This window comes from Ambystoma mexicanum, chromosome 2p, assembly GCF_040938575.1.
Source record: "Ambystoma mexicanum isolate Mex_15411 chromosome 2p, UKY_AmexF1_1, whole genome shotgun sequence".
NCBI lineage: Eukaryota > Metazoa > Chordata > Amphibia > Caudata > Ambystomatidae > Ambystoma > Ambystoma mexicanum.
In genome coordinates, this window is record NC_090923.1 from 75,266,397 (window position 1) to 75,290,927 (window position 24,531).

Below are 24,531 nucleotides of genomic sequence, written 5' to 3' on the forward strand. Positions count from 1 at the left end.
TAGTGTTCACAGTTTTATTTTTAGATATTTAGGGCTTGTCTAACTTTGTTTAGGTTGACTAGTTGTTGCCAAATTATTTTGTCTTTTGTTGGCACACCATTAACTACTATTATCAAAGATTAATCTATTGGCCGTTATACTCCTAGAGTTTGAATATTTTCTTTTAGATTTAATGGTAAATATACTACCTTGCCACAAGTGCCTTTATTAACTCGGATGCCAATTTGGCTGATTTTGGTTGAAGGCATATTACAACTTGAAATGGGCACACTGTTTGGATTATAATGCTCTCGTATAAGTTAAGCTGTTAAAGATCTTTCAGAAGTGGAAATATTTCTAACTTATTAGTGATAGGACGTGATGGAATTTGGTTATTGTCAAGCTTTGTGTTGCAGTACGTGCAAACTGTTGAAGAGTTAGTTATTTTGTATTTAGTTTCTATTGTTGGATATAAAGCCTATTACAACCTTTGGGATTCCTCATTGACTTCTTTTTTGTAGGGTAAATCTACTATTTTTGTGCTCTTTTTATAAAACGTTTTGCAACAACACACACATATTTGGTCTGGTATTTCAGCAGATTTGTTTTGAAACTTAGCTATTTCTTTTTTGTATGTCTTCATTAGGATGTTGGTGTTTATGAGGATTTTGGTAATGTTTTCTAAAGGTACTGAGGTTTCTAAGTCACGTTCAGTTCCAAAGTGTTTACATTGGATGTGCTCTATTTCTTGAAGCAGTTATTTGGCTTTTTGATGTAGGAGAATGTTATTTAAATCTTTCAGTTCTAGAGCAGGACTTTTTGCAAAGTATAGTCTATGCACAAGATTCTGTATAGTAGAATGGTGTGTCGCTAACATTTTGATGTGGTGGAAAATCCTAAAATGCAGGCTTATGAATGTCCTTGCAGATGAGTGTGGCTGCACTGGACCGGAGTCTATGGTGTGTAAAGTTTTCATTTTACTTTTGTCTTTTAGTTTCACGTAGTGATTGCGGAATTTTCATAAAGATTGTTGGGGTACACTACACATTGAGCTGCATGTGCATTTGTACACTGGACATTTGTTTGGGTGAAAGGAGCATTTGTTTCAAAGTTTGTTGGGGACTTTTTTTCTATAAGGGTTTCTTTTGCTATAATGGTGTGTTCCACCATTTCATACCCTCAACCATTATTGGCCATGGCAATCTACAATAATGGTTGAGGGTTTTGTTCTTGTTCTTGTTTTTATGGACATAGAGACATGCATATTTAGTTGAGAATCGTCTCCTTTATCGTCATCTGACTCTTCAATACCATAAAGCAATTACAGCAGTAAAGCATCTCTATTTCTGTAACAGTATTGAACATGCTATTAATCGGCCTAGGGTTCTATTTGAGGTCGTGAAGTCTCTTGCAGTGCAGGTAACACCACAGTCGGATGTTCCAGTGTACCAGGCACTATGCAACCTGATATGTCCCTTTTTTGAGGAAAAGATAGTTAGTATACGAGAAGGTATTTCTGCCACCTGTCTGCCTATCGCACAGCATCCTTCTGTAAGCATGAGCTCTGCTGACTTCATCTCACCGCCTTCTCAGTGGTCATCCTTCCCTGTAGTCACAGAGGATGAAATGCTTGTGGCACTTGAGCGCCTTAAGTCAGCTTCTACCGAGGACTCAGTTCCTCTTTCTGTATTTAAAAACATCTCCTGGGATATTGTTACCCCACTCACTGAGCCAGTCAATGATTCCTTTACCTCTGGCATTATTCCAGATAACCTGAAACATGCTTTGGTTATTCCGAGGTTGAAGAAGCTTGGACTCGACCCGACGGTTCTGTCACAATTTCGGACCATTTCCGTACTTCCTTGTCTGATTAAGCTTATGGAATCAATGGTGTCCCCCCCTCCTCAGTACTTTTCTAGATTCCTCAAACTTTTTGGACCCATTTCAAGGTTCCGCCCTGGTAGAGGAACTGAGTCAGTCCTGTTTTCAGTTCTGGATGATTTGACTCGCCTGGTTGATCGGGGGTGGAGGGGAGTACCCTGATTCTGCTTGATTTATCAGCAGCATTTGATACCATCGACCATCCTACCCTGATCTCCCGGCTTTCCACCACGGGTATCTCTGGCCATGTACTGGCTTGGTTTTCCTCCTTTTTGTCAGGACGTACTTAGTCTGTTACTTTGTCCCCTTTTTGCTCTCGTGCTCTGTCTCTGTTCTGTGGTGTCCCTCAGGGTTCTTCCCTCTCTCCTATTCTGTTCAAACTTTATATCTGTCCTCTTCTGGCTATAATTCACGCTTTTGGTTTGCTTTATTATTCTTACGCCAATGATACCCAGATCTTTGTACAGCTGGATCTCACCAAGTCAGGATCGGATGGCCAACTGAAAAACAGTTTGCTAGCTATTGGGGAGTGGATGGCAAGAAACTGGCTCAAGCTAAACGGTGGAAAAACAGAGGTTCTGGTAGTAGGCTCTGCTACGCCATCTCTGTACTGGACCCAGAGTTTTGGCCAGTGAGTCTTGGCCCTTTCCCCCAACCTGTTTCAGCGGTACACAAGCTGGGCGTCAAGCTTTCAGCTTCTTTGTCTATGACAGACCAGGACTCCTCTGCATGTCAAAAGGCATATTTCAAATTACGAACGCTATGTAAGGTTCTCCCGTGTATCCCGGCCAGGCCCAATGCACCTGTGGTGTCCTCCCTAGTCATAAGTAACATCGACTACTGTAATGCGCCTTGGCTCTCCCTAAATGTCTTTTGCGTTGCCTTCAGATTCTACAGAATGCGGCTGCTAGGGCTATTCTTCATCCCACTGGGGAGCTCACGTGACCCCGCTGCTTCAACAACTTCATTGGCTTCCTTTCGAGCAACGCATCAGGTGCAAAGCACTCTGTATTGTGCATAGGGCTATTTATGGTCTGGGTGCTGAATTTCTTCAGAATACATGTATTTTGTACACTGCTGCTCATCCCCTTCGTTTTCAGGATTGGAGGACTCAAAAATCCCGAGGTTCAGACTCTCCTGCACGTGGGGCTGTGCATTCTCGGTGGCGGCTGCTAAAGCCTGGAACCAACTTCCCCTTTCGCTACGCAGCACCGAGTCCCGCATTGCATTCTTCCAGGCTCTTAAGACTTTTTTGTTCTGTGAATCGGATCCTTGCCTCTCGTTAGCGCCAAGTCGCCTTCAGGCTTATGTTGCGCTATATACATTTTATTAAGATAAGATAAGATAAGCTTCTTCATTGAAGTATGGTTCTGTGCTACTTGTGTGAATCCATTCCCCATCACAGAACTTTGAAAAGGTTTCCATATTAACAGTGTGTATGTTTAGAAGTACTTTTTGTAATTTATTGATTAATTTAGTCAATGGTTTCGTTGTGTTTAAAAGCAATATAAACAATTTTCTATTCAGTAGAAAAGCGCTGTGAATTAGAGCTTGCAGGATTAGTCTTTGCAGTAGTTTTTAAGGGTAGATCATGACTTTTCAACTATTTTTATAAGATGGTGAAGAACTCTATGGTGGAACATTTTCTGTAACATCATTGTTTTGGATTGCTTTACCGTTACTAAGTTACTAATTTAACACTGGTGGATAGAGGGTTAGGTTCATTAGTAGGTCAGCTTTTCTTTGTACATCATTTTTTACTTTTTGTTTTTGCAAGAGGTGGCTTGCCTTCTTTAGTCGTGGCTGGTTTAGTTTTGTTGAGTGAGGTTAGTAGCACTTTTGTTTTAATGTTTTCTTTACATTGTTTTAGAGGTGGATGACTATATGGTGTAGTTTTAGTCATATCTCCTCTATTTTTTCTTTCCTTTCAACAGAGTTGTTGTTTAGAGCATGTTGTTGTCTCTTTTGGGAAAAGAGAACGTTTGTGTTGGAAAGTTGAGCAACGTATATGCATGTATGGTACATGGGTGTGTGGGTGTGATTTTAGAGATGAATAGAGTGCTGTTTGATTGTGTGGTGGTATATTAGGTGTGGTTGGGAAGATTGTGAGAGTAAGAGTCTACAGAGGTGCGATGGTGTTGGGAAAGTGAGTAAGGCAGTGTTGGTGTGATTGAATCTGTAGGCTTATCGCTCTGTTTTGAGCAACAGAGTGGGTGTTGCAATGGTTTGTTTGTTTGTTTGTTTGTTTGTTTGTTTATTTATTTGTATTGCGCACCAGACCCAGGGGTATTCGGGCGCGAAGGCAAAAAGAGGGTTGTTCAACTTAGGTTACAGTTACATATTAAACAAGGAGGTACAGCTACGGTTACAAGGCTGTAGACATGTATAGTCAAAGAATTGCAGATGTATATACAGTAAATTTACAAGAATACACGTGTGACACATAAATAAATCAAACCAGATATACAAAGTATACATAATATCCCAGGTGTCAGTGGGTGGAGGTTAGGCTGGTGGTGTATAGATGGGAATAGTAATAGTGAATGGGTATAATGGGTTAGAGTGAAAGAAATGTTGGTTTGAAAAGAGTAGTCTGGGGTAATATATAGTGGAAATGTGATGCTGTAATTACATGCATATACATGGTACATTAATGTACTTACATTGTTGGATGCGAAGGGTATTCGTTTTTCGGTTGTTGATTTCAGTGATGTGCTTTCCTGTACTTGTTAAAGCAAGTTAGTGGGGATATGTGGTAATGGTGAAGTACTTTTAGTAAGCAAGGATCATATTTATAAAGGAAGGAGGAGTGGTAGGAAAAACAGTTAATATAATGGTGGACGGTTAAAAAGTGTTTGCTTTTAGGAGCATTTTCATGAAAACTTTTAAGAAATGCGTATGGGCAGTTATAGAAGCACTGTAACATTTTGGAAAAGAAAAGTTGGTGGAAAGGATTTCTAGTACACTTTTAAATGGCTGTTGTGTGGATGTTTAATATGTTAGGTGTATATGCATAGATGCATTCTAATCTGTAAGTGCTTATGTAGTCCTAGATTTTTTGTTTGCATTCTGGGAGTTGTAGCTCCACGTTTCCCATTGTGAAAGTTGGTGTACAAGTCGCAGAATGTAGAGACAAAAGTAGGACTGCATAAGCAGCTCAAGATTGGAATTGGTTATGTTAGGAAGCATACATGTACGGTAAATATATTAAACTAGCACACACTGAGTGTCAATTAAAAATGGGATACAAATCTATTTTATCTGTTTTTACTTACTTTTATGAAAAAGTGACACGGTGCTGCTGTAAATGAACATATTCATTTTTTTTACTTTCTTAAAAAGCTTCCAAAAAATATTTTGAAAAGCACAGCATTTTACATTTTTATTTGATATGCATGTCACAGTTTTGAATCTTGAAGTTCAGTCACGTTTTTTACTTTGCATTCTGGGACTTGTAGTTTGAGTTTTATAATGGGTGAAGTGGAATTGGAAGTGACAGAATGCAAAGGAAAAAAGAAACACTTAATGCGCACCTATACATTGGAATGTGTGATGTTGGAATGTATGCATGTGCTGCCAACATATTAAACTTACAGTCACTAAAATGTTCCACTTAAAAATGGTCTACAGATCTATTTTATCTGCTTTTCCTTTATTTTATGAAACAGTGACACAGTGCTACTTTGCATGCGCATATGCATTTGTTTACTTTCATCACAAGGATTGTAAATAGAAACATTTTAAAGTGCAGAGCATTGTAATTGGTTGCTGCTTTATAAGAGCAGGTCATGAATGCTGCAATGCATGGCATTTGCTACAGTGGTTAAAAAAGAGAATATGCTTATTGAGAAGTTTATTACAGGGTAAATATCAGGAGCCCTAGAAAAAATTATTTTAAATATAAGCATACCTGTACTATGTTTTGTTAGATGCAGATCTTGTTGAATCTGGAAATTGAAATCTTGGACAGTTGCACAGTAGTTTTCGATGCAGTTGTCTTTCACTACTAGGAGATATGTAGAGTTCAAGTGTATATTTGAAGTGTTGAAGTGAGATGACAGGGATAGGTGTAGAGGTTTTGGATGCAATTGGTGAATGGATGTGTGACTCTTTGAAAGCAGCCAATGATGGAGTGTTGAGAACATGAAAGTGGAAAGGGTATAAGGGCTGCCCCTGTGTTATGAGGTGCGCGCCCACTGTGGTAGTCCACGGATGGCACCTGCCACATTCAGGTCTTTTGAGGATGTCTGGCATGGAAAGGGGACTGTAGGGATTAGCCAATCAGGTTTGCTGGGTGTGGTATACAGGAATAGGTAGTAGGAGTTTTGTTTGCAGGAGTTCTAAGAGCAGTGACAATGGCTATGGCTATGTGTTTGAGGCAGCAATTGGTGTGGATTCTGGTGGACTCTTCAATACAGACATTGAAGGTGTATGCTGAAAAACATGGCATCCTGGGAAATATTGGATTGGCAGAAGTGAAAGTTGTCTGGCATGCAGTTTGTCGCTTAAACTTGGCAAGCTTGCATTCATTCTGTGAGAGTATGTCTCACTTTAAATGTCCAGACATTGTGGAGGGGACAAATTGGGGTTTGTAACACCAGTGTCTTTGCCAGTTATCCTGAAGGATGTCTTTAAAAGTCTAATGCAATTGTTGCCTGCTGCACAGATTATTTTTTCTAAAATGAATCAGAGGCGAATATAAGATGTCCAACAAACATTTTCAGTCCACAAATTGAAGAATCAAGGTTGTATCTGTTTTTTTGTTATATGCTCCAAGAATGTCATCTTTGAGAATGATAATATAAGTTGTGAATATTTTTCTTCAAGGTGGAGTTTACGTCACATATGTCGGAAATGCAATTTCCCTTTACAATCTTAGGAATGCATTGAAAAGGTTCCTGTAAGAACATTGTAAAGAAAGATGTAGAGTGTACAGTACTACTGTACATAAAAGCAAAAAAAGGAAACAAAATGTGTTTTTAACAAAACCAAAAAATAAAAAAGGTTATTTTCAGAGCCACCACCAAAGATTAAATAACTTAAATTGTTTTTAATTTCCCCCCACCCCTTTGAGTGGACGTGACATCCACAAACACGGTAGTCTGTGGATGGCACGTGCAACATCCGGGTCTGTCAAGGATGCCTGGCATGGAAAGGGGACTGTGGGATTAGCGAATGATGTGTTCTGTTTATGGTTTAAAGGAAGAGAGGGTAGTAGGTGTTTTGATTGTTTTGGCTAGTGCTAAAAAAAACTCCTGTGTGGATGGTGGGAGATTTTTTGGGTGAATAATCTGAAAAGGTACACTGAGGTGTGTGTCATCTCTGGTACTATTGGTTTGGAGGGAGTGGAGGATTGCTGGTATACAGTGTCTGGGCTAAACTGGGTGAGTTTACTATCATTTTGTAAGATTATGGCTCACGTTCAATGCCCACATATTATTGTTGTCCATTGTGGAGGAAATAGTTTGGGAGACCATACTACACTATAGTTGCAGGTTGCATTAAAATATATGTTGCAAGGTTGAATGGAACTATTTCCATGTGCAAAGGTTATTTTTTCAGAAATACATCCAAAGAAATTGTGTAGATGCCCAAATGTGTTTTGCGCACAACTTGAACAAGGTAGGCACCTTGTAAATAAAGGTGTATGTGCTTTTTTTAATGGTGTTTGTATAGCATCTTTTGAAAATGAAAACATCAAAGTGGATGGTGCAAACAATTTTTTGGGAGGGATGGAGTGAATTTTACTGATTTTGGGAATCAGATTTTTTTTGTAAATATTAAAAAAGCACTAAGAAGGTTTATGTGAAAAAGATGTACAGTGGATATGAAAATATTTGTAAGTAGTGTTAGAAATAAAAATCAGAAGCAAAAAAATCAAAACTCAAAAACCCAAAAAAGGGTCTTTTAACAGCCACCATTGTACAATGCATTGTGTAAATTAAGTGTAAACCTCCCCACTCGCTCTAATTGGATGTTCTGTCTGCGTACATTGTGGTAGTCAGCGGACAGCACATGACACATCCGGGTCTTGAAAGGTTGTCTGGCATGGTAAGGGGACTGTGGAGACTGCAGACTGTTGTGGTTTCTGCGGACATTGGAGGAGCAGCCAATAAGGTTTCTTGGGTGTGGTGTACAGGAAGAGGGGGTAGCATGATTTTTGTTAGTAGGAGTTGTGAGAAGATTGAAAATGGCCATAGTGATGTCTTTCAGCAGGCAGTGTGTGCCGAGCATTGTGGAATAGCCAGAAGTCTTGGATTCCCTGAATTGGAAGTGTTCTGGTATGGAATGAGAGGCATGAAGTGGGTGGACTTGCTCCCATTTTGTGCAAATATGGTTGAATAGAAACATCTGGTCATTATTATCGTTCATTGTGGAGGGAACAGTTTGGGGAATGTGATTGGAATTTCATTGCAGTTTGCAACGAAGCAGACATGCAGAATATTGAAGGAAATGCTCCCTAATTCCAAAATAATTCTTTCATGCATTTGCCAGAGATAGATGTGTATGCATTCCAGTTCATTTGGTCCGCAAATGGAAAAAGCGAGGCTCAATGTCAATAAAGCTCTGAGAGCTTTTATTCGAGATGTTGGCATGACATAATTTAATAATGAGAATATTAGATTTGAAAGGGACAACATTTTTCAGTGAGATGGAGTCAATCTAACTGATGTGGGTAATCAGACTTTTGTGGAAAACATTCAAAATGCTTTGAAGCAGTATTTGTGAAAGTGAGAAGAAATAATTAAATTCAGTGAAATGTTCTCTTCGTTCAGTTTGTAAAACCAAAAAAAGTCAAAAACACAAAAAAGGTTCTTTTATGAGCAACCCTTTTTGAATACAAAACAATTAAAATGATTTCAACTGACCCACGGCTGGAATTTATTTTAGATGTCCGCAACTACCATGTCTGTAGATTATGCAGGTTGCACATGTGCCTGTGACATTTTTTCTCACTTCTATTTTTATCTGTGAAAGGTGGCTCCTAAAGGAATTTTCTTTTCTTCAATGTTGTATTTTCTTTGACATTTACTCTCAGGAGAGGAGAGGTAGGGGAAGGAAGGGAGGAAGGGGCACCAACCACAGGGACGAAGTGGCAGGTGGAGAGAGAAAGATGTTGGGCAGGCCTTAATTAGTTAGGTGGCAGTGTTTCTCATGCTCTTTGACTGCAGCCTAGAAAGCATTCTGAAACTGCTCCCCCCTACAGATCAGTGCTTCACATTACATGCATAGCACTGTGACCCTCGAAAGGTAAGGGTCAACAGCATTCTGTATGGCCTGTGAAGTTGCTGCTGGGATCCCCTGCCCCAAAGAAGTATCCTTTGTGGTGACAGGGGCAGATGGAGATGATGGAGTGGAGGAAGTCAACCTGCTCTTACCCCTCGATTTAGTGTGGCGCCTCATAGAAGTAGTCCTGTAGGAATAAAAGCTAGGTTTTCCTTGACTGAGTACAAGTTTACACTCAGTACATCGAACCTTCCTTTCACCAGTCTTTGGGACATTTCCAATGGTCGTAATAAATTGCCACACGCAAAACTCCATCTGAGTACTGGTGACAGGACTTCCTACACTTCATCCTCTTCTTCCTCTAGATCCTTCTCTATGTATAACTGCGCCTGTTCCCCTCTCCAGGGTCCCCAGATAATCACGGTTGTGGTGGTGGAGGTGGCTGGGCAGAAGCAATGGCCATCAGAGATGCCATGGTCTCCAATATGCACAGCAGTGAAGAAGCAGGTGCTGTCCACAAAACAGATCTGCATAGCAGCAACTTGTAAACTGAAAGCAGGTTTTCTCTCCTGGATAGCCAGATTGAGAACAAGGAAAAGTAATGGGTGGGCCCCATCTGAGGAACTATCTGCAGACATTATTGCTGTCCGTGGACAACCAAGTCGCAAAAAAGACCTTAAAAACTTGTATAAAGTTGCCAGATCAACCTAGAATGGGTCTGGGAGCTATGCAAGGGTAAAGTCTGTGCTTGAAACACCCTAGATTGGCTGGAAAACCACTTTTAAACTGTCTGCGGCCACGGACACGGTTCATGGACACCACCGTCACGCCACACGGGTGCGGTCACATGATGACGGCTGGGGACTTCCATGGCCCCGACGGCCGTCCGGGACACCCTCTGGATGGGAATCGCAGAACGCATGCACTAGGTGTCAGTAGAACAGGCATCACATGAAAATGGACATGCCCGGACAGCGCACCTGTCCGGGGGCACCTCCATTATGAATGTGTACACCCTAGACAGTCGCACAGTCCATGGACCCATAATGAGAGTTTAGAGTTTAAATAAAAAATAGAAAATACCACACAACAATAAGCACAACATTTATAGTACAAAAAATATATTTATTCAAGAAAGGGATGGGGTATCGGAAATTGGAAACATAAATGGGAGAATCAGGAACGTTTGTACAATAATTATGAGGCGAGGAAGGGAGTGAGGTTTCATCAAAGGGTCTTTCATTTAAATGTTCTGCATTTGCTGGGGATGATTGCTGGGGACAAGGGGGGCAGGTGCAAGAAGGACACAGTGATAGGGAACATGTTTAATTACATGATTTTTCACATACTGTACAAGTTCTTTCAAATCATTGCTAAGTTCATCTAATTTGTTGGACAAGTTCATGATTTGATTAGTCAGTTGGGGATAGGGCTCCTGTTTGTGATTCTGGGGAAGGGTATGATAAAATGGCTGTTCATTGCAGGTTAAAAGTCCCATTGTGTTACTTCTTGGCATGTCAGCCCTGGCATGTCAACAGCGTGGTAGGAGGCAATTTCATATAATTTCCAGCATGTCATGGTTTTCGTGAAATTGCACAACCGCCAAAGAGGAATTTCTTGTCTGATTAAGAAAGTAGTATTTTGTACCACAACTTCCATCAGCCCTAGCCAGCATAAACAATGGTGAGGGATTATGGGAGTTGTATTACAAAACATCTGGAGAGCCGCAGGTTGCAGAGCCCTGCCTTATATGTTCAGCTGAGAAGTGGGATATTTCCATTCAGAGTAGTTGTTGGAATAGAAATGAACACAGCATTTAAGCACAATACAGAAGTGGGCATCGCACCCCCCGATTGCTTTTTGCAATAGTGAACCCCCTAAAATCTATCAAATGCAAAGGGACGAAAGTCGCAAGTCGAGAGTCTTTTCTCCTGGGGGAGGGTGGACTGCTTTCCTGGTACACCAATATCAAAGAAAAAGGCCCCATTCAATGTCTATATTTTTCTTTATTTCTTTTAGGGTGCACGTGCAATGAGCTGGGCACACTCCCCTCCCACTGCACTGCTGAGAGCTGCTATTGTGACCGCACAACTGGGCACTGCCCCTGCAGGGCCAACGTTGTGGGAAAGAACTGCGACCAATGCGCCCCCAACTTCTGGAACTTCGGGGGCATCCTTGGGTGCGAGGCATGTTCCTGCAACCCCACCCACTCCCTCCGGAGAGACTGCAACACGGTGAGTACAGGGAGGAGGTTGGTTAACGCGTGTTATTGTGATTTAAGACACAGAGGCACTACCTGAGATCAAGAACCAGAAAATGTTTTCATGCCCACCTGCAGGCCTGCGCCATACATGCCAGCATGCACCATTTCATTCTGCAGTTGTTGGCCCAATACTTGTTTTAACTTTGCATTGTGGGACTTGTAGTCGTGGGTTCTAGAAGGCAAAGGTGAAACTGTGACTGAACTAGTATTTCCTGAGTGGAATGGGGCACGCTGGCATGAATGCACTTTGTGTAGGAGGCAAAGCCAGAAAATAAAAAATGTATTGCTATGTGTTTAGTGGGCACGACAAGGGACATTACAAAATAAATAATATACAGATATACAGCCGAACGCACATGATAATCCAACAAGTTAAAGTGAATCTTATTTAAGGAAATGCTTAATTTGTTTTGAATGTTCTGTAGGTTTCTCCTTTTTATAGGCAGTAACCTTAACTCTTTCTAAAACTAGTTTTTCACTATAGTTTTATATATATATATATATATATATATATATATATATATATATATATATATATATATATATATAAATAACTGTACAAAAAATAAATGAATTTAAATGTCCATGGGCCTCATTCCGAGTTTGGTGGTGTAAGTGAAAAGTGGTGGTAATTCACAATTTTTTCTGTACCGCCAAATGTTTATGTTTTGGCTGATTTACCGCTGGCGGAATAAGCGCAGAGTAAATGTGCAGATTTGTGGAGGAGAAGTGGCAGACAGACTTCCAGCTTGTTGCAGGAGGTTCATCCTCCACTTTACTTCCAGAAATCCACAGTTTTACCACACAGTAATCCCACTGGCAGTAAATCTGTCAAAAATCCCCATGGAGTTCTATAGACTCCAAAAATGGCGATTCACACTGCCTACCACCACTTGTAATCCTGTGATTATCTTCCAGGACCAAGTGGTGGTAACGGTAATCATGTTTGGCAGTAATTTGGTAGATTTTTCACCGAATTACCACCAAACTCATAATGAAGCCCAACTATTTACACTTACATATTGGATATTATTGACCCAGAGGGAAGTCAATATTGCCTAACAGGCATAATATTGAGAAAGGGGGGGCAATATTGACACCCTGTGGAAATATTACACGTACACCAAAATTGCAATGTCTGTTCTACGATAGCCTGGAAGTTTTTCTCGAAATCTGAAATAAAGTGTACCAGTTCTTGGCAGTCATTTTTATTTGGACAAGAGAATCTTGACGAAGGGACACTGCTGTCTTAAGGACTATTTTGGTGCTGTTAATCTATGTTTCTAATATGTTAGCCATGTCTACGCTAATCAGGTTAGGAAAGTGAATATTTTGTCTCACTAGTCACAGCAGCTACAGGACTCCCTTTGGTTCCTGTGAGGAGATGGATGTATTTTCAGAGATAAAGCCCAGCATGTCTTCCTTTCCACTCATTACTGAGGTGCGCACGGCTCATAACCACTATCAGTGCTTAATTTGTGAGGGTTTTCCCCATGGTTCAGCCCCGGCACTTATTTCTGAGCACCGGAACTTATTTTCTCAGACTCAGTCTGATTATGATTTAACAACTTTATTATTTTATCTCTCCTTCAGTAGTTGTCACACAACTAGTTGTCTCGGGAGGATAGCTCAGGGGCAATGTGCTCGCCTTGGCAGCAAGACGACACAGATCAACACAGGTTCGATCCCTGGCTCCACGCTTAAAAGCCACTGGGTATTAAGCTTGTTATAAATAACCAATTAATTCAACAAGTAACAACACTCTTCACTGGGCACAGTCTCTTCGTCCTTATCCGGCTCATTGTGATACATGAACCAGATAACCCAAGTGGGCAGTGCAGTGCTAGTTATCCATTTTCATGGTTAACAATGAGTTGGAAGGTGTCAATGCAGTTTGCTTGCAGTGGCCATGCCCACACAATGCTCCCGTCATCCTACATAACACTGGTGCAGTCCCACTACTGTAATAACCAGCAACACTACCAGAACACTGCGGGATGGCAAGAAGAGGACAGTCACCAGCCAGCAGCGCAAACACAGGGGGGTAAGCCAGGGCGACGGCCACTGCCTAAGAGGAGTGTCTGTCACAAGTGCCAACCTAAAGACAAACATTTTGCTGAAGTGTTTGACAGGCATGTTCATCAGTTCAGCTGTTTCCCTGCATTTGGTAATCAGTTTACCATTGGGAGAAAGCACGTTTGCTCTTTTTGTTGTGGATAGAGGGTCACAATGTTCCGCTTGCCGCCTATAGAATCCAAGCAAAATGTTAACAAGAATGATTTGTTTGAAGGAAGCACTCACACATTAGTCTTCTTAAACTGGTATGTTATGTTATTTTATGTCGAGTGGTATCTGTAAATTGCACATCTCCCATTGGTAGCCAATGGGAGTTGCAGCTTTAATCCTAAACATGCTGTCACTCTGGGGAACAGAGGTGGGTGGTGGCAACATCGGGCCAAGAGTTTCCCACCACAATGCTTCCCAGGTGTGCTAGACAATATTTGGGCCTTAGAACTTATTTTTTGACAAATTAAGACTGGCCAGGATTGCGCAAGAGTGAAAACGCTGTCTCGGGATGATAGTTTATGAGCAACGTGCTCACCTTGGAAGCAAGACAACAAGGAGCAGCACAGGTCTGATCCCCGGGTCCGCGCTTAGCAACCTCTGGGTATTAAGCGTGTTATAAATAACCTATCATATCATATCCTTTCATACTCTATGTGACAGGCTCCCCTCAGCCGGCATCTTATTCCAGGTTTGAGGAGTGGGGAGACTTAGCAACAGCTATAGAAGGCCTGGTATTGACCACTCCTACAATGGTAGTGAGGAACAGGAAGTAAGGGTGGTCTTCCTTCCTTAACACAAGAGCAGCAGGAGTTAATTTCCAATTCTAAGGCTGCATCGTTTAGAACATTGCACATGTGACCTCTGTAAGAAGGTTGGACATAGTACAGGTTGTGTGTGTGTGTGTGTGTGTGTGTGGTCAGCCTATTGCATAGCACGTGGGGACACAATGCAACCTTTCCTTTTTCCTATTGGGCCCCGTGTCACCCAGCCACAGTGAATGGTCCCATGATCTCGTCATTGCTTTGTCGATAGGCAGGTTCTGTGTAAACCAGCATTTATTTATTTATTTTATTTATTGTGCTCTTGTAAGGCGCTTAGACATCGAGCACCAGCCACACACTTCAGAAATCGAGCATATAAATATCACTGCAGGAATTCTGGACAAAGAAATACAAATTCACCTCTGTGTTGCTTCATCTGCATTTGGAAGACATTAAGACATTAATAAAATAATGTAATATTAGAGCAATGAATTCAAGGCATTGAACTGTCACCAAACGACCAATGAAAAAACAGGGCATTTGCGCCTAAAACTACTGGACAGGTGCGTTATAAATGTCACATCATATCATTCCAAGTTGATTTCATAGTGACCAACTGCATTGAAATGAATTTATTGTAAAACGTTATAACTGTAGAACTTTACAAAACAAATTTAAAAATTTGAGTGCAGCTAATAATTGCTTGCCATACTCCACCGGACGTTCCACACTCTGGAATCTAAGTATTGATGCTTGCGAAAGAAAGAGCAAAATAGTAATTTAACAAAATCAGGAAAATACTTCATAATGAATGAAAAGAAGAAGCTTGACTGGAGATGGAAGCGAGAAAGAAATAACAAATGAAGGAGGGAATCTACAAAAGAAGGAGAACAAAATAAAGAGTGGAGGAAAGAGCAAATGAAAGAGCAAAGGAGCAGATGAAAGGGCAAAAGAGCAAGAAAAATACAGAAATATTAAACACGAATGAAAGAGAAATAATGAAAAAAGAGATCAAAAATATCAAAAGAATGAGCAAGTAAAGAGTGGGAGATAGCAAATGAAAGAGAAAAAAAGGAGAGTTCAACAGGCAAAGAGAAAAATAAAGTGTGAGAGGTGATAAAGCAAAGGGGAGGTAACGAAAGAGCAGAAGAGCAAAAGAAGGCGCAAAGAAAAAAGAGTGAAATACTAAAAAGAAAGAGAAAAGGTGAAATGAGCAAAAGAAATAGTAAATGAAAGAAAGAAAATACTAAATAAAGAGAAAGAATAAAAGAAGAGATTGTAAAATATTGGACTAAAGAAACAGAGCAAAATAAAGAGCAAATGAAAGTGTGAAAGGACAAAAGAAAGAGTAAACGTGGGTAATGAGCGTTATAAAGGGTGAATACATGAAAGAGAAAAAGAGACCGAGCGAAAGATGAAAAGAGAAAAGGAACACACAATAGCAAAGGAAAGTGTGAAAAAGTAAAAGCAGAAGCCCAAGAAAGAAAGAGGAAGGCCATTGCAATGCACAGTGCAGCAGCATGTGAGCATGTAGGAGAAGTGGTGCATGGCTAGGAAGCTCCACTGCAGGCAGGATGGCACTTGGAAGCATGCATCCTGCACTCTGCAGCAGGCTTCAGATAGCATTGGGCAGACTGTTTCTCTCTCTTTGATCTATTTGCAAGATTAGAGCGCGTGTGCTTTGCTGCTGTTCTCTGAGGTGGTACTGGTGGTTACTGTACTGTTTCTCCTTACGCCATCTCTCCGGAAAGCGCATGCAGCGCCAGTGCACTTGAAAGTGCATTAGGCCTTTGGGACATCTGTCCTTTTCTATTACCTTCAAAAAGTGGAGCTCAAACGGTTTGGTGACGTAGCACTGCACAAATAAATAAATAGAATAAATGAAATACATAGATATAATACTATTGACCATTTCTGTAGGGCATGAAGCAAGCTGAATTGCCCGTAGGTTCTTTAAGATAAGCTGTTATTTTTCCAGAGTTATATAGTCCTGTTTGTACCCATTGCAAGGAACTCTGAAGTGTACTGGTCTGAGCGGGACATGCCAAGAGTCCATTTCGTGTGCCCACAGAGTTCACACAGGCTTCTAGGCGCTACGTTCATTGTACGACATGAGTCCATTTCTACCTCACCCCATACAGAGCCGGTCTATTGTGCACTGGGAGCTACATAATTGATTGATTTACCAGCTTTGTCGTTTGCTGCTCCCCCCTTCCCTCCCATGCCTCTCAGGGATTGGGTACTATGCATCTGAATTGGTCGTTGGAGAATTGATCGCAATTTGTTTTGCACAATTTGCTGCATGTATGGGGGAGGGGTTGATTTAGGGATATAATTAATGTAAAGGGGTTAACAGGGGAATGTAGGGGTCTCCACCCGCATGTATATGCAAGAAAATGTACCTGTAAAAAAAAACGCCTCTTATAGTGACATCCCCTAAACCTCCACTCCTTTCCTTCTGCCACTCACCCTCATATTCAATCACTAAATCTGGGGGACACCCCGGGGATGCCCCACCTCCACCCTCCACTCACCATTCCAGTCGCCATACTCCCTACTCGCAATTTACCTCACTCCTCCTCCACTGGCCAGCCCCATTCTGTCCCCTTTCACTCTCTATGTATTCCAGAGAGCACATGATTACAGGCAAAACAATCTCTGAGAGGCACATGGTATGGAATGGTCCTCATCTGCCTGGGCTATTTAAGACATATGTTTTATTTCATTAAATGACTACTCAAGACCCCAGGAAGTCTGATCTAGGGTTGTCCAACTCCAGGCCACGAGACCCGGGATCCTGAGGGGTTTTCAGGATATCCGTCATTAATATTCATGAGGAAAAATGTGCATACATTTGAATCATTGTAGGCAAATTTATCTCATGAATATTAATGAGGGGTATCCTGAAAATCCGATATGGATTCAATTAACCCATATCCATCAGTCTGCAGCCGAGAAAAGATTTTAGATTTGGGATAGAGAGGTTTCATTGCAGTGGAATTCGTCAAATTCTTGTTGCCGAATTTGGCTGCAATTATATGTGGGGGGAGTGGGTAAAGGTAATCATTAAGGTGAGGCAAAGTCATGGGGGTGTTGCAGGAGAGCTCCCCCCCGCATATGTGAGCGACCAAATGGAACAAAAGAAAATAATATTTGAAGAAATCGAATTCAACAAAATAAACTCAATGAAATGACACAGAACCTTAGATTCATTGCTGTGAGTTTTGTGTTTTTTTTTTAAGTGAATTAGAATCTGCATGTCTTCAGGAGAGGTTTATAATTATATATGGGAAGAAGCAATTGAGATGGCCAAAGGGCGAAACTTATAAATTAAAAATTAGCGGTGTCAAGGCAGATCCCTAAGGAGCACGGTCTAGATTGGGTTTCAACCCGAGGGAGGGCCACTGGCAGTGTGCTTCCATTCACAAATTAACAGCTCCACTGCCAGGCCATATCTGACGTACCACAGTATTGTAGTCAGTTGACACATATCTTTTGTGTTACCTTTTTCTAGACCTACCAGGGCCAAAGAGGCCCCTTCATCTACCAATTGCAAAGGTTTGTCCAATACACTTACCAGTACTATTTCTGTTCCCTTAGCATGTCTAATCAGAGCTCCGTGCTGGAAACCTTCTGACAGGACTGCACACCTTGTCCGCTTCATGACTGTTAAGTTCTTATGTGAAGCTCCGCCCATTGCAGCTCAGTGGCTAAATCTCTTGTCCATCATTGGTTTCTCCTTTCTGTAGTTCACAGGACAGTGTCACTGCCGCCCAGGGTTTGGAGGTCGAGTGTGCGCCCACTGTCAGGAGAACTACTGGGGCGATCCGGAGCGAGCATGCCAAGGTAAGTCTGATTTCACAAGGACCTTTGGAAAAGGCCAAAGCTGGATTGCTTTTGTGTGTCTTGTAAATATTTGAACAGGTAACTACAACTGGTATGTTGAACAATAAAAATGCATTGTAGTGCTAGAATACTCAAAGATTTTGTTGATGAAGAAGGTGTTGATGGCAGTAGATTTTTCGATCGAGTGTGGTATGACAGGGTTGGCCGGGTTGGGTAGTGGGTTGATGCACTGCTTGACCACTTTGAAGAGGGTGTTGCTTTTGTTGTCAGCTTCTGCTGTGGTGTCCTGATAGTAGGCGGCCTTGGCTTTGTTGATTAGTTGCTCTGAGTTCCTTGAGGGCCACCAGGTCGGATGAGATCCTGGAGCGGCGCCAGGCTCCCTCTTGTTTCCTGATGACTCTTTTACTGAGGTTGAGTTCTTGCGTGTACCAGGGTGCTGGTGGTTTTGGTTTTGCAAGAGTGTTGTTTCAGAGGCGTGTATCTATCAATGGAGGCTGAGAGGGTGGCGTTCAGTGCTACCAGTCGAGAGTCACCGTTTGGTTGGGGGTGTTTGGTCCATGTGAAGTGAGGTTGGCTTGGTCTTCCATGAGGTCTTCCACCGAGATGTTCTTGAAGTTCATTGAAAGCATGAGAGTTTCTATAATGGGAAGATCAATGCTGACAGGGGGATATTTGATCCATTCTTGCATTTCCATCTCACCTGTGGCTGGGCTGCCTGGCAGATGAGATGGAGGGGTAATTTAATCAGATCTGCCACAGATCAAAGCACATCCCATTGTGAATCAGGATATGCTGTTGTCTGTGGCAAACCCACTCATGCCCACCATTTACATGTGGCCTCACTCACAAATGTCAATCCGCCTGCACAAAAGAGTTTAGCGCAGGCTTGAATCAGCCCAGCCGCAGAAAGCAGAACATGTGGACTCCACTTGATTGAGAAAGAGAGGAGGATTGGTTGGTCAGATTATCCGCAATCCTAGCCCATCCCCCTTTCCTACCACCTGACTGTAACCCTTTATCCTTTGAATACACTGATGTGTAACAACAAATATCAAAATCAAACAAGAGAGATCGAGTTACTTTGACAAAACTGTAATTTCTAGAGACATGTAAGACAGACTAATGAGATCTCTGCTCGTGGGCTCACGTTGGACTTCCTCTGGTTGGGATGGATGACATTTCTCCTCTGTTGTATGTCTCTCAGCCTGTAACTGCGACAGCCATGGCTCCGAAATACCGCAGTGTGACCGCCTCACTGGCCGCTGTCTGTGCCATGAAGGATTCACGGGGCAACGCTGTGACCAGTGCGACCGAGGCTTCCAGGACAACTTCCCCACCTGCACCGCCTGCCACCCTTGCTTTGCCCAGTGGGACGCAATAGTCTCTGAGCTGGTGAAACAGCTGCACCTGCTGAAGGAGAAGGCGGCCGCACTGCTGGCAGGCGGTCCTGCTCCAGAAATCAGCAACAGCCGCATCAGGGATCTGGAGGACAAGCTTAGGAGGGTCCAGCAGTTCATTGGTGACGGCCGCCCCCTCGGGACTCAGGCGTTGCACCAGATGACAAAACTGCTGGCCGACATAAGGCAAGTTGGTTGGATATGAATTATGATTTTGATGGATAAACGTTACTGGGAAAATGTAAATACCCTGTAAACATAACTGTGATATATGTTCTCATAGAAAATGTTTGTTCTGTAAAGCATTAACTCACTAAAGTCTTGTAATTCTATAGATGGTGTAAATATTAATTAATTCAGTGTTACTCATTTTATTGACCTGAGTGAGTGAGGGTGTTTACACTGTTGCACTTATATACTGAGACAGAATGAAACAGTGGTGTGTTTTTGTGTAGTACTTCATATTGGTGTTATGAGAAGTCCTCAATTAGGAAGATGAGACACAGGGAGTTGAAGTAATTTTCCTAGGAATCCAGAATTTTGACCAAGTGGGCAACCTGGTATTAGCACCCAAGTCTCCTGCTCCCAAAGTCTAGTCACCAACTAGATAACATCTCCTCTCTCTAAAGGTCCGACTTCGACTTCCTCATCATTGACTATGCTAGCGAGGGCTGATGGGAATTTGTAGTCTGAAACAAATTGAGCACCAAAGAAGGAACTGATGACTCTGGCTTTCAGCTATTCCAAACATTTGGCCTATAGGCTCCCACAGAAGTCATCATGCTGCATCAATAACCATTGAACTATTTTACCAAATATGTAAGCTATCTCAGTATGGATAATTATATAAATATCTATGCCGAAGGTTGATCGTGATTTCACGCATACATACACTGTTCAATGAAATGAGGTGTTTCTATAGAGTGATGTCCATTATGGCCTGATTTGACCGTGTGGAGTTGTCCAGGAGGTAGCAAATAAGAGATTTCTTAAAGTTGTTGTCCTTCTATAAAGCCTAACTTTATCCCCCTTGACTGACCAGGAAAGACATGTCCCAGCTGTCCGATCAACTCCAAGCCCTGGAGACACAGCTGACTGGTACAGCGTCGGAGGACCGATCACAGAGGGGCCGGTTGGATGTATTGACGGGAGATGTTCGAATGCTCAACGCAGCCGTGTCCAACCTGAGGAAGCAACTGGAGGCGATCCTGGCATCTGGATTTAACGGTAGATCTGAGTAATTTTGGATCAAGAGCTTTATGTGCACGTGACATTGGGTTACAGTGGGGGATGTTTTCCAGTGTTTTGCTTGCTTGATCGATGAGCTTCAGACAAGCTGGACATAATTATCATCAACATCTTGTTGTTTCAGATCAATCAATAAGATTTTATTCAATCAAGAAAACATGAGCAAAAAATTGAAAACACTGTCATCAATACAACTTAATAACAAAAACTCACCATTTGCGAAGCAATCCATTTTCAATATAAACAATAAGACAATTAAAACTCCTCATAAAATTGCATAATACCTAAACAAATAAAACATACATCAAAATAGTTGAGAAACAACTGATACTAAAAAAGACTCTATCGATCCACCAATTTCAATTCCGTAAAAAACTAAAACAAATATACTATACAAATCTAACATATATCGGTAGACGCTAGAGGTTGTGCCGCGTTCTCATAGTGTCTTCTCGACTTCCATTCCCTACCCAGAAAATTGCCCACAGCCAGTGGATCACATGGGATCCACTGTACAGGGGGCAGAAGAGCAAGACCTTTAACATGATTATAAAAGATGCTCGTCACCCCGTGTTTGACCCCAGGTAAGACCTAATTTCACACAATTTTGAACCGTAAAAAGCAAGGGATTGGTCCTGGGAATGATTTCTGTAAATGTCCTGTTCACTTGCTAGATCGGAGGACCTGGCCTACTCCCATTACATTTATTAACCTTTTTCCAGTACTCCAAAATGAGCACTAGGCAAATGGTTAGGAGGTGCAGTGTAAGCAATTTATTGCATTTATTTTTAAATGACCCATGATATATTTTGTGGTATGCTGTGGGGGGGAGGCAAAATAAAAGGTAGATTTATCAGTATTCAAAAGTGAGAGGGAATAGTCTGTTTCAGCTAACAGTCCCACCCAATAGTCGTCCCTGATAGTTCATCTGCAGTTCCTAGCGTCTGAGCGATGAATTGTGGGTATGCAAATTAGCTCAAAGGTATACATTTTCCTTATAGGGCAGTACTATTTTATAGATCGATTTTTCAAACCAAGACAAAGAGCGCTCAAGGCTGCAGACCACCACAAACACGTTACACCCGCATTAGGGATATCCATCTTGGTGTAACTTCATGTCCTTATAATTGGAGCACTGAGTGATATTCAAAAGGAAATCCCACAATTCTTGCAGTACCGCTGAATTTCAATATGTGTTCTTATTGCCCAACCCTGCATCAGCACCAGGGGCGGGGGGGAGCAGCCAATCAGGTTCCATGAAACATTGGCTGAAATCGGTAATTTCAGCTTGCGTTCCATCTAACCTGCAGGCGGCCTCCCGACTGCAGGCCGCCAATTTACCCCCACCCTTTTTTTTGTTTTACTTTTCAAAAACCCCTTCCCCAGTCTCACTTACCTGATTGTTGCAGCTGCCCTCCTCGCTTTCCCGGCCGTCATAGTAATAGAAGAGGGGTTCTGTAAGGAGCCCCGCCTCTACAACGATGGTGGCCATTTTGGTTACATATTTTCATTCATTGAATGGTGCGCAAGCGGTGTCCTGTTCATATGAAAGAAAATACTTCTTTTCTAGCACCTCGCGTTACCGCTTTGATAACCCGGAGTGCTAATGGCGTTAACACCCCGTTCCAAGTGCCGGAACAGGGGTCACGGCCGTAGCCCTGGTTAACTGCCCTTGATTCGCTTGGGCCGTTAACTCGTGCTGCCGGGCTGTTACCCACCATTCCAGCCCTTGGAACGGGGTGCTAACGCCAAATGAAAGCTCCTCATATTTTAGAAAAAAATGTAGGCACTCATTATGAGTCAGCCAATAATGGTAAAAGCTGGCAGTATTAAAACAACGGCAATGTTCACTGCCTACATAATCCTAGGGAATTAAGCATGCAGGAAATGCAACATAAATTTGAGGTTAAATACTGCCAATAAAATCCTCAAATTTTTACCTCCGCCTTTCAAATCTTACACTCCCCACCCTAGAAGTAAAAAACAGTTTTTATGCTTAATGTAAAGGGATGTGTTAGAGCACACTTTCAAATCAAAGGACAAGCATTTGCGAGGGGAACACCCAAAGCAGTTGAAAAAGTGCTAATCTCTGCCGCTCACCTCCTCTGCACGGCTGCCGTGTAATGCTCAGAAGGGTCAATGCTGATCCTTCGATGCTTTGTTTTACTGTGTGTAGTGTCACAATGCTCCGCTACTATACCCGATCCTTTTCCATCATCGATACAGAGAGGGACACGCATTAAAAAAAAAAGAAAACACACACAGTAGCATTTAGCTTTTCCCGAAAAACTATGCACTGTATTTTCGCAAATCCACGTACTTGACCGGTGATAGGTCAGTAAAGTCTGAATCGCTCAGAAACTATTAGATAATCGCAGTCAAATCGGCAAATTTTACAATCAGACCCGTAACAGAAAAGTGCATCTTAATTCATGTCAATCGATACCTTCCCTTGTTCAAAGTCAGTTATTGGCGCGGAGAGACAAGTGAGAACAGGCACGATTGGCTCATGACTGTTGGCTGGGCCATGATAGCCACATTTAGCAACTAAACCGGCATCTTTCTACCCGTTACCATCCAGAGTCATGCACCAGCATCATGAAGTACTACCTGCAGTCCAACGAGGCCTGGAGGCTGGCCAACAACTCCGTCCTGGGGCCCCATAGCCCGGTAGGTCAGTCCAAGACCACCCGCCACGAGATGGAGCGCCTGATGAACGGAAATCTGGATTCATTCAGGAGGAACTCAACAGCTCAGCGGAGGTCACTGAAGGAACTGCAGAAGAAGGTCCAAGGACTGAATGTCTTCCACATCAACGAGAAGGTAGGGCGGATCTCGCGACCGCGTCCTGCAAGGGAGGGTGGGATGTGTACTTCCAGCTTTGTGTGTCTGGTACGGCAAGTAAATCGGTGACAGAATGAATGTGGGTTCGTTCATAATGTTCCTATGAGGTGAGTGCTCACTGTGCTCATACATCACACCCATTTCCGAACCCACAGTGAAGCACTCCCCATATAGCTAGACAGGTGTGCCGATGCATGGATGCATGCCTATTGATTACAGATTAATACATATCTGCCGACAGATTCCTTTCCATTCAGGTGAAGGCAGTGCTGTATGTTCCTGCATTATATATCATCTATCGTGTAGCACTCTATAAGAATTAAAAATAAATAAATAAATACCTGTCACATTTGACACATAAGTAGAGACTGATGGGTCAACATGAGCTCAACCTCCAGGGAAATAGAATGAGATGGTGCCAGGACAGGATTCAAAACCTCAATGAGCCCATTGTCGCAGGTCGGCTTATCTTAAGGTATCATGAGGAGATAACCGGCTATATGATTCTGGAGAGATCAACTCAACTAGCGTATTCTTTTGGCAACCATTCTATTAAACTGATGAAAAAATCTCCTAATGCTAGCCGCAGAAAATGTCTGATTATTACATTGCCAAAGAAAAAGGGAGCCAAAGAAGGAATACACATGCTACCTTCGGAGGTTCATCCAAGGATTGGCATCCCAAGGAATTTATTATCAATAAACCTGCAAACTCTCCTTCACCTCAGGAGCCTTCCCCTCCCCTCTGAAACACTCTCTTGTGCACCTTCTTGCCGAGCAAACTGTTGCCCGATCTCTATCACTCCCTTCCTGTACAAACTCCTGGAAAGGCTGGCCCTCTCCCAGCTTAATCTTCACACCGATTCTGTTGGCTGTCTCTACGACAACCAGTCTGGCTTTAGAGCTGCCAAAAGCACAGAAACTGCTCTCTGGAACATCAGTGAGGATCTGCTCTCCAAACTTGACTCTATCATCCCCTCTTTCCTCATCCTACTCGATCTCTCTTCTACCTTTGACAC

The 24,531-nt window shown here is 42.2% G+C and overlaps 1 protein-coding gene across 3 annotated transcripts in view; it reads left to right on the forward strand.

The window, feature by feature from the left end:
* The window catches only part of LOC138566223 (laminin subunit beta-1-like), an 882,924-nt gene that overhangs the window by 726,613 nt on the left and 131,780 nt on the right, over window positions 1–24,531 (forward strand). For all 3 annotated transcript variants that reach the window (XM_069643284.1, XM_069643285.1, XM_069643283.1), the window contains exons 24-28: window positions 11,107–11,321; window positions 17,928–18,024; window positions 19,229–19,607; window positions 20,464–20,648; window positions 23,251–23,492. In XM_069643284.1, coding sequence (XP_069499385.1) covers window positions 11,107–11,321; window positions 17,928–18,024; window positions 19,229–19,607; window positions 20,464–20,648; window positions 23,251–23,492 — 1,118 coding nt within the window. The remainder of the gene's footprint in view (window positions 1–11,106; window positions 11,322–17,927; window positions 18,025–19,228; window positions 19,608–20,463; window positions 20,649–23,250; window positions 23,493–24,531) is intronic.